At 47.6% G+C, this 10956-nt stretch overlaps 1 protein-coding gene across 1 annotated transcript; it reads right to left on the minus strand.

Annotated features, from left to right (window-relative positions):
- Positions 1–570: 570 nt before the first annotated feature.
- On the minus strand, positions 571–10353 carry LOC103669868 (eppin). Its single transcript, XM_008698230.2, has 4 exons — positions 10263–10353; positions 8673–8807; positions 4894–5065; positions 571–718 (listed from the first exon to the last, which is right to left on the minus strand). Exons 1-4 carry the CDS (start codon positions 10351–10353, stop codon positions 571–573), a joined length of 546 nt encoding a protein of 181 aa, XP_008696452.2.
- Positions 10354–10956: the final 603 nt, after the last annotated feature.

Genomic DNA, 10956 nt, shown 5'->3' on the forward strand with positions numbered 1-10956 from the left:
ATGTATGTACGGAGCACCAGTAAATATTTGTTGAAGGAATGAATGAATGAATGGTCCTTGATGGTCCTCTTTAAAGTTCAATCATATGCGCAGAGAGGAAAGAGTGGAAGAGTTAAAAAAAATTGTTAGGGAAGGCATCCTGCATTTATATGGCAGAGAAGACTGGGGTGGGGGAAAGCCAGGAACTATAAATCATATACCTGTTTCTTATAGCTATCATATCACCTGACCCCATGCTGGCATTTGATGGGACTTCAGTGGGAACTTGGCACCTCAGAGGATCACAGAAGACTAGCCAAGAAACCATGGGGTCTAATGCCTACATCTTTCTTACAGATGGGGAAACTAAAGCCCATTAAGCAAAGACTCTGTTACTCACATTACATACCTGAATAGGGGCAGAAATGAAATAACCCCACCCCAGTCCAGTGCTGCTAGGATTTGGGTCAAGTAGAAGAGGCACCCAGATTCTTGGTCAGAAACCAGCCGTCAGGGGACCAGGGGAGAGGTCTGACACTGCCAGTACAGATGGGCGGAGAGTGGGAGTCAGGAGGGAGGGCACTGGATAGTTCAGGGGGTTTGTGTGTTACCTTCCTTGAGGTCTAAACATTTCTTTGCACAGTTAAAATTGCAACACTTCATCTTCCCGGGGCATGGTTTGCTCCTCGCGCACTGGTCGATTTCTCTGTAAATGCATGGTACTCTGGTTCGGGGACACCTATCTGAGGGAGGGTGAAAAAGGGAAGAAGGAAGGCCAGAATCCTCCATTACCAGGCCCAGGTCACCACTGCAGAGTCAGAGAAGCCTTTTTTCGCTTCATGGTCCCCAGAAGGTAGTGACCTTCAGAGGACTCGGGATTTTCACACTACTGGCCCCACTCCCAACCCCACAATGACTCTCCATCTAGTCCTTAAACACAGCCCTACTCCCACCCCCACCACCCATGAGGTTTCAGGGAGAAGAACGCTGCCCCCTAGGACTACTATGGTCCCTTGGCCTTCCTGTATTTGGATGTTCCCTGGGTGGAGGCGAAGGTGCTAGAACTCTTCCAGGTGACTGGGATCTCCATTTGTGGAGTCAGATGGCTGGGCTTTTGAATTCTGTGCCACCCTTGGTGGGCAGGCACCATCTTTGGACCTTGATTATTTCATTTGCCTATAGAGTGGTTTCGAGGATTAGGTGACACATCTTGGAAGCCACTGTCAGGCGGCCTGGGGCACAATAATAATAACTAATATTAACAAGGTGCCCACTGTGCACTTGTTCTCTTCTCCTTAATCCTCTCGGCATTTCTACGGGGAGTCCTATCAATATCCACATTTTATAAACAGCGGAATCTGGAGGACAGGGAGGAGAGGTGAACGTCCCCAAGGTCACACAGCTACTAAGGAGAGGAGCCAGGGTTTGAACCTGCAATGTATGGCTTCACTCCTGAGCACTCAGTGTTATTTTAGCTGCTACTTATGGGGGTCTTCATATGTCAGCATTCCGAGGGACTTCGAGAGATCATTCTTTACTCCTCAGGCAAGGACTCTCTGGGGAGGGGTGGGTATGGGGAGACTTTTGGGGGCTGCAACTGGAAGATTCATAGCTGCTAACGGTGGTGCTAGGGTGAGGGACCTTTCTTGCAGGAAAGGCCCGTAATGTCCCAGCACCTTTACTCCATCTCATGAACTCCTGGTCCAGGCACCTGCAGAACGATTCCCTCTCACAACGATAGTGGGGAGTCTGTTGTTACAGACTCAGGTTCTTGCACTTACAGAAGGCATCTTACCAGATGGTAGGGGTCTGAGAGAAGGACTGTGAGTATCTCCCTTTCTCCCATCTATGACCCCAGGCTGAGTGGAGGAGGCGTTCCTCATCCGTAGAATTCTTTGTTCCTCCCTCCCAGCAACTTCCATGTCTCCACTGGGAGGACCTAGTCCCCAGTACTTACTGCCAAAGAACCCCTCAACCAGCTCAGGTTCCTGGACTCCCCCCAAGAGGATGAAGAGTGCCAGGACTGGCAGAAGTCCCAAGAGCCCCATTTTAAGAGCTACTGGCCTGGCTGGTGGCACCAAAATTAGGAACTGCTCCTCGGTAGCTCCTGCTTCTGAGCTTTGGCTGCCCTGGCACAGGAACCACATATCACTGAAGACAAGCCAGCCACACTCCCTCTGCTGGGGAACGCCAAGTCCCCGAGGCCATCAGTGGGAGTAGCTGACACCCACAGCACCGACCCTGGGGGAAAGGGCTCTTGACAGGCAGCTTCTACTTCTCAGTTTACTGAGGCTCTCTGGTTCTCTGGTCACCCAGGGAGAGGGGGCAAAGTTTGTCTGGGACTTCTAGACTCCCTTAGAAAAGGGCATGTTCAATTTCAGCATCTTCCATTTTCCAGGGGGGAGTTTAGAGATCAAGAATATCCCAGTTCTCTTCTTTCCAATCTTACACTTCTCCTGATATGTCTGTTTTCCTGTCTGCTTGTTTTTCTTACACTTTATTTTCCTTCTCTCTGTGCCTCCTCTTTTACTCTGTGCCTGCCTTTTTCTCTTTTCCTGTGAGTCTCCCTCTGGGTCTCTTTTTTCCCTGACCTTCATTTCCCTTCTGTCCTTCTCCTTTTTTTTCTCTTTGAGCCACCCCGTTTCCTTAACCATCGTCAAAAAGTAAAGATGTTACCATAAGTAACATGTGGTCTGGAGGAGACAGGTTGATCCCAGGTTGAACGAAATCTTCAGAGTGTGTGTCAAGGTCATGGTGCTTTGAAAGCAGGAGAGGATGCCAGAGCTAACAGAGAACCTCTACTATTGGGTGTAATTTGGAATGGGTGACGCAGGAGGAAATACTAAATATCATTTATGACCTTAGAAGCAGCAGCCGTGGGGCATGAAGATTCTTCCCTGAACTTTCCTACTTAAGGTGTGAAATGTCAATGAGACACGTTCTTAGCTTGCCTCCGAGTTCACCTGCAGCTGCAGGAGATGGATTTAGTGCACATTTTTTTTTCTAACCATTTTTAAAAATGAAGTGGAATTCACATCAGATAAGATTAACCATTTTTAAGTGGACAGATCAGAGGCTTTTACGTGCCTTCACAATGTTGTGTAACCACCACCTATATTAGTTCCACAATATGTTTATCACCCCAAAAGAAAACCCTAGGGATGCCTGGCTGGCTCAGTCAGAAGACCACGTGACTCTTGATCTCGGGAGCTTGAGCTCCACATCTGGTATAGAGATTACTTAAAGAAATAAAACTAAAAACTAAAAATGGCAACCTCTACCTATTAGCAGTCACTGTTTTCCCCACCCTAATCCTGCCCCTGGCAACCAGTAACCTACTTTCTATTTCTATGGATCTACCTATTCTGGATATGTCAGTATAAATGGAATCATACAGTACGTGACCTCTCGTGTCTGGCTTTTTTTGCGACACCAATGCCTTTGAGGTTCATCCACAATGTAGCTTGTGTTAGTTCTTTGCTCCTTGATGGACATTCAGAGCACAGTGATAGCTTCCCGCTTCAAGTGTCAGAGTCTCTACTTCTATGCTGTGGGTTTTCTCTGGCTCCCTGACAGCTTGCTCAGCTTGCGTGGGGAATAATCTGGAGGAGCAAGGGGTCTCATAAGTCCAGGCATCCAAGAAGGGATGGGAATTAATAAATAAATGCCTCAGTCGCCCCATCACTGGAGATGAATGCAGACATTTGGACACATGTTTTACAGGGTTCCATAGACGGTCCCCAGGGGTGGTGAGCTGCAGTTTGCCCCCATGGTAACCAGCTCATAATCGACTCCTCTTTTGCCTGTATCACCTACCCCAACGTTGTGTGTGTTGAGAGATCTCCCAAGTCAACTCCTCTACCCATGTCCTTGTCCTAAGATTGGTTTCTGGGGGATCCAAACTAAGGCAATGGCCGCAGACCCTTGTCTTAAAAGGGTCTTACAATTTTTTGAAGAAACAGAGGAGGATAACAATGTCCCTGGAGCTCTCAACTCTCAAGGTTCCGACTGTTTTCACTCCCTTTAATGGTGTCACAAGAGCCTCAATGACCCTTTACTCTCTGCAAAGTGTAATGTACCAACAGATGTGAATTGTTCAGTCTCGGAGGCACAGGACTAAACAGAGTACTTTATTGGGGAAAACTGGGAGCTATGCAGGTATACACAGGGGGCTGTAGACATCCAACATAAAGGAAAGAAACATAGAGACAGGATCAAAAGAGAATGATACCATGTGTAAAAAGAGGCCGAGCTGGAGAAAGGGGAATTCCCGGGGCTCTGTCTGGGGAAGAACCAAGCCCTTGGAACGTGGAGTGGAAGAGTGGAAGCCAACGTGGAGCATCGGTCAGGTGTATGGACAGAGCCTTGGATCACGAGCCAACTCCTGGTAGTTGTTCAGGTGCATCCTTATGCACTGACGATTAGGAACCTGGTGAGAATATAGGACAGGACCTGCTAAGCACCTTGGGCTCAGCTTATCTTCAGAGCGAGTCTTGGAGTGACGTTTGTGCATCTTTGCACAGGAGGTGAAAACAAAGTGGGTTTTCTCTGGGGAGCTATACTTTCCCCCTTACAGGAGAAAAGGGATGTGGTCGGGATAGAGTGCTGGCGATCCAGCACTAGACTGGATGTCCTGTGACCTCTCTGGAGTTGGTCTCTGGCATTCCACCATGTCTGCATCCTCCCTCCACCCCTCATACTTGCCAGTTTTGATTCATGACCACGTTGGGATCCCTTCCCAACCTCAGTTCCCATAATGCGGCAGTCCAACCCTCTGCCAGGTGCACGCTCACCTCCCAAGTGGAGTTGGCACTGTCAGCACCTGGCCTGCCAAGACTGTGGCCATGCCTGAACAAAGCAGCCACACACAGGCCTGCCAGCAGGGCCCCAGTGAGGATGGGATACCCCGGGGACTCACGATTGCTGGGGCACATGTTCTGGCACATGGCTTTGGACTGGAAGTTGTTGTTGTTTCCTTTGCAGCCACCATAGATGAAACTAGAGCAGGTATTCTTCTCCTTATCGTACCACCAACGATGAAAAAACGCCATGCAGGGGCCAGGTTCTTTAGGCATGGTGCATACGTCTGTAGGGAGACCCCAGACTTGAGCAATACGAGTGCCCAACCCCCAAGAAAGCAGCTGATATTGTTATCCCTGGAAACCATCAGACATGGAACGGAGCAGGCTCCTTTCCCCTTATCACACTCAAGAGCCCAGATCTACTGGCGTATGGTGCACATTGCAGTGAGACCCCAGAGCGGAGCTGTTGGTGTGTCTGCAGGCCTGGAGAATGTCTGTCTTCCCCATTCCTTGTGGTCTCCATCCCCATTGTCTTCCCTGAGAGTGAGGAGACTGATTTTAAGGCTCTGCTCCCAATTCAGTGTGTGCTCATTGATCTCTCCTGTTACCCATCTTGTCCTTGACTTTCTCTTCTGGAAAATGAGAATGCAACATCCCATCCTGCTAGTGGCACAGGGCTGTCCTGAGGTACAAGGGAGACTGCCCTCATGGACCTGAATGTGCAGCTTCTAGCACAATGCCTGGCAGAGAGTAGCTGCTCAATAAATACATCCTGAATGGATAAAACATATGGAAGCGTCTTGAAAATGATAAAATATAAGCCACATACCCTGCCCTGTAAATCATGCCAGGAAAGAGAATATGGGATCATGAGTAAAAGGCAAGTAGGGCAGGGAAGGCAGGGGCTAGTTTTTTTTAGATGATCAAGCACCTTTTGTCCCACAGTTAGCTTTAGTCCTGTGATGGGCTGAATTGTGTCTCCCCCTACCCACCCCATGCCCATTCATATTTTTTTGTTTTGTTTTTTTAATTTTTTAATTATGTTTCGTTAGCCTCTGTATAGTATATCATTAGTTTTTGATGTAGTGTTCAATGATTCATTAGTCGCATATAACATCTAGTGTTCATCACAACATGTGCCCTCCTTAATACCCATCACCCTGTTACCCCATCTCCCCACCCTCTGCCCCTCTGAAACCCTCAGTTTGTTTCCCGGAAAGTCCTAACCCTCAGTACTTCAGAATGTGACCCTACTTGGAAATAGAGTTGTGGCAGGTGTAATTAGTTAAGATGAGTCATCCTGGAGTAGGATGTATCCCTAATCCAATATGACTCGTCTTCCTATACAAAGGGGAAATTTGGACACACACACACACACACACACACACACACAGGTGGAGCTGAAGGCAGAGGTCTACAAGCCTGAGACTACCAAAGATTGCCAGCACACCACCACAAGTTAGGGGGGAGACATGGAACAGATGGTCTCCTGATAACCTGAGGAAGACCCTGCCTTGCCAACACTTGACCTTGGACTTGTAGACTGTGGACCTTGAGACAATACATTTCTGTTATTTCAGCCACCCAGTTTGTGGTCCCTTTGTTACAGCAGCCCTAGCAAATGAATGCAGATCCGAACTAAACTTTAAGGTCCTTGAGGGAAAACTCCTGGCTCACTTCTCTGCCACTCTCTTTAATCTTCAGTGTCTCATGTCTGGGCTGTTGGGATAGCTTGGAACTGATCTCCTGCCCCTGTCCCTGGCCCCTCCAATCAATCCTTCATCCTGCCCACCAGAGGGAAAGACCTAATGAACCTGAAACAAAGCTGATCACATCATTCCACAGCTAAGACCTTGACTTCATGGCCAAGTCTTCCCATGACTCACAGGCTCTTTGTAGTCTGGCTCCTGCTTGTGGTTCTGTCCCACCCCACCCTCACTACAGTACCATTTGAGGTACATTCTCCTGCAATATTCAACAGCCCTTGCTATCCCACACACCTACACCTTTCACTCTGCATTCCCTCTGCCCATCCTGCTGCTGTTCGTTAGTGACACTCCCACTCTCCCTTCAAAATCTCAGCATCAGCTCCTCTGTGATGTCACTGACTCCATATACACCCCACAACCCCACAGGTGCCTGGACCAATTCTGCATTATTCCACCATGCTTCTGATCTCATGTGCATGATTGTCACTGGTTTACCTCTTTGGTCTCCTCTGTAAGATTGTGAGCTTCCAAGGGAGCAGAGTTTGTGTCTGATTTCATCTTGGAGCCCCATTCCTAGCAGGTGGTCTGGCTCAGTATAGGATCTTGCAGAATGTTGAGGGTAAAACCAAATGCATCCTGACCTGAACTAAATAAGCTATTCATCGAGCATGAACTATGTGCAGGATGCTTTTAGAGACAAAGAAAAAGCATGGCCTCTGCTCTTTAGGAACTCCCAGTCAAGAATAACAAATCATTTAAACTAATATGTGTCACCTGGCTATATTGTGCCAAGCATTGCTCTAAGAACTTCATGCACATCAACTTCTTTGATCCTCCAAATAACCTTTAACACTGGCCCTTTTATTATCTGGGGAAACTGAGGAACAGTGGGGGAGAGTTGTTAATTTGTCCAGGCTGGTAAAAACCGGAGCTAAGACTTGAACTCAGGAAGCCTGGATTCAGGGTCCATCACCTGTAAGCACATGAAAAACCTACCTTCCTCCTACCCACTCTGCTCCATTGTCAAGTCCTGCTTACTTTACCTCCTAGGCACCTTTCAAACATATCCCACTCCTCTCCATCCCCTCAGCTACCTTTGTGGCCCATACTATCACATCCTCTTCTTGAAGTCCATGAAGGTACTCTGTTCCTCCTCTGTGTGTGCATTGTAAAAAACCAAACACATCACTGTCCACCTCAATGGATTTCCATCCACCACTCTTGGGACCAAGGTGAGACACGAGGCCACCAGACCCTACCTACCTAAGATCCTTTCCCTCGTACCATGCTCATACGTACTCTTGCGCTCTGGCTTCCCCAGGCTCCACCATTGAACCTTTGTTCATGTTATTCCCTGCACCTGCAAAAGCCCTCCCACCCACTCTATGCCTAAATTTATTACCCATCCTTCTGAACGCAACTCCAGATTTGCTTTCTCAGGGAGCCTTCCTCACCTCCCTGACCAGACTGCTCAAATCCTATATTGAGTCTCAGATACACTCAATGCGTATTTGTTAAATGAAGAGTAAAGATTGTCTTTACTCCAAATAGTCTATGATAGTCTATTTGGAGCCCAAGGAGATGGCCATGGAGTTAAGATTGCAGGAGTAAAGGAAAGATCCTCTGGTCTGGAGTAGTTGAGGGAGGTCTCCTGGTGCTAAGTTGAACTTCAATAATCAGAGAGGTGGCCCCTCTGCAGCAAAAAGCTGGTAAATACCAATAGCTTGCTTATCACTTCCAGCAACCATGTGCCAACAGTAGTCACCTGGGGACTCAGAAAATCACGAGTTATACACAAACAATGAATCATGGAACACTATGTCAAAAATTAATGATGTACTGAATGGTGACTAACATAACATAATAGTAAAAGAAAAAGGAAATCATGAGTCCAAACAAACCAGAAAGAAAATCATAAGAGTTAAAAGCAACCACGAGACTGTCTGGTACAATCTTATAGTCATCTTCTGTTTGGGGAAACCAAGGCCCAGACAGGATGAAGATACTATCTAATGTTACACATAATATCAGGGGCAGTGATGGCTCTAAATTGCAGGTCTCCCCAACCCAGCAATCTTGCTTAGAGACCAGCCCTTAGCAAAGCAGGGACGATGCCACACACATGGGCAGAAGGTGAGGGTGTGGGCAGAGGGGCCGGTTGTTCTGAGGCTCTGAATATTACCTTGGTGGAGGTCTAAACATTTTTTTCCACAGCTGAAGGTGCAACACTTCTTCTTGTTGTCCAGACATTGTCTGTCCTTTGTACATTCATCCCTTTCTCTGAATTCACATTTCTCCCGGATTCTGGGGCATCTCCCTAGGAAATAGGATAGTTTTACAACCATGAATGTTGGAGGGCATGGTGCCCACTCTTCTCTCAACCCAAGGCAATTCTGGGGAATCGGGGAAGTTTGCTTTCTCTCTGCTCATCCACAGGAGACCTTTTCCCCAGGGTGCTCTCATGTATTTCCCAACACTGCCTACACTACCCTGTCTTCTGACCACCCTTACTCTCCACCTTCTTACCCTGGCCCTAGTTCCACCCCCTGGCCTCACCCCCTCTAAGGCAGGATTTCTCAACCTTGCCACCGGGGTCTCTTCATTATTTATGGGCAAGGGAGGGCTGCTTTCTGCACTGGAGGACGTTTAACTGCATCCCAGCTCTCTATCCACTGGATGCTAATAGCATTCCCCAGCTGAACAACCAAAAATGTCTCCAGACATAGCAAATGTCCCCTGGAAGGCAAAATCGCCCCATTGAAAGACACTGGTCTAAACTAATCTGGTCATTTTGGCCTCCTTGAGGAGTCAGTGTTTGGGAGTTCCTCTGGGGGGAGGGGGCGCTATTGCTCAGTGATTAATATCCTTCACCCTGGCATCAGAGAGTCAGGTTTTTAAATCCTATCTCTGGCTTACGACTCGCCTCTCTGAACCTTCGTATCTTCACTTGTAAAATCATTTTAGCCTTACAGAGTCATTGAGGAAGAAACGAGGCAAAGTTCGGAAAGCTCTAATCATAGGAACTGAGGCATAGCAACATTAATTAACGTTTGTCAACTGTTTCCCATAAGACAAGCACTTTTCTGTGCATTTTAAATGCTATCCCATTGAGTTCTACTGACATCCCCATTTTGCAGAGGAGGAGACAGAAGCACATGGAATTTAAGTAACTTGCCCAAGGTTATGGCTACTGAGTGGTGGAACCAGAATTTGGACCCACCATGTCTGAATCCAGATCTCTCAAACTCCTTACTTTCTAAATGTTCAGTAAGTGGTAGCAAGTGTCATTATTACTCTATAGTCACGAAGTATTACTGTCTTCAGTTCAAAGAAACTTCTGGATACTGTCTTTTATCCCAAAGGCAAGGCACCCCTGGGGATGCAGAAATACTTTATAGGACTATATTTGAAAGATAAAGATAATAATCCTGAGAAAGGGGGCTGTTTCTGTTGTGGTGTGAGAGGAAGGTTTCCTAGGCTTCCCAGATTCCTATAGCCCCTCCCATAAACCCTGGACCCTGTGACCCTTCCCTCCACCCCCAACTGACCCTCACTTCAAAGAGGCTGAAAGTGGGGGTTGCCTCAGGTCTGCAATCTTGCATTCACTGCAGGGATCTTCCATAAAGAGGGAAATTGGAAGAAATATTCCAAATATGTCCCAACCTAGGGCAAGGGCTAACATGGTGGGAAGCAACTAAAGTAGTATTCCTTGTTTCTTCCTCCCAGCAACCTTCCCTCTCTCCAGAGTGAGGGCTGAGGCCCCAGTACTTACTGGGAAAGATCCAGTCAGTCAGACCATATCCCTGGACAGTCACTAGAACGGTGGATAAGACCAGGATGCTCAAAAGTCTACAAGACTCCATTCTGAAGAACAGCAGGCCTGTCCGGTGATTCCAGAACATGAAAATGTCTGTCTGCCTTTGTCCAGCCTATTTCTTCAGTAGTCAGTATCTTGGATGTGAGAACTGGAGTCAAGCCAGCCACCTCCTTTCCTGCTGGGAACACCAAGTTCCTGAGATCATCAATGTGACCAGCTGGCATCTACAGTGCACAGCCCTGGGGAAGGGTCTTTGACTGCATGGCTTCTGATCCTCAGCAGCCTGGGCTGGGCCCTCTGATCAACCAGGCAAAGGTTGTCTCATTTTCTAGGTGACCTTAGGAGTCAATGCCATCAGGGGTCTTCTTCTTGATGACTCTGAGAGTTGTGGAAGGTGCTTGTTCTCCATTCACTTTCCATTTTATCTGCGCACTGAGTGGCACGCCCCTTTTGTTTGTCTCTGACAATGTATCTCTAGGGATCTCTTGGCATCTCTTTGTTTTTCTGTGCTTCTCTGTGTCGGTGTCTGACTTTCTTTTTCTGTGGGCCTCTCATGGTCTCTGTCTCTTTCTCCCTCTCCTACCCTTTCCTCCCATCCTTCTCCATTTTCTCCTTGGGTAGTTCATATTTGACTAAGGCCAAAGAGTAA

The sequence above is a fragment of the Ursus maritimus genome, unplaced genomic scaffold (assembly GCF_017311325.1).
Source record: "Ursus maritimus isolate PB19 unplaced genomic scaffold, ASM1731132v1 scaffold_22, whole genome shotgun sequence".
Taxonomy (NCBI): domain Eukaryota; kingdom Metazoa; phylum Chordata; class Mammalia; order Carnivora; family Ursidae; genus Ursus; species Ursus maritimus.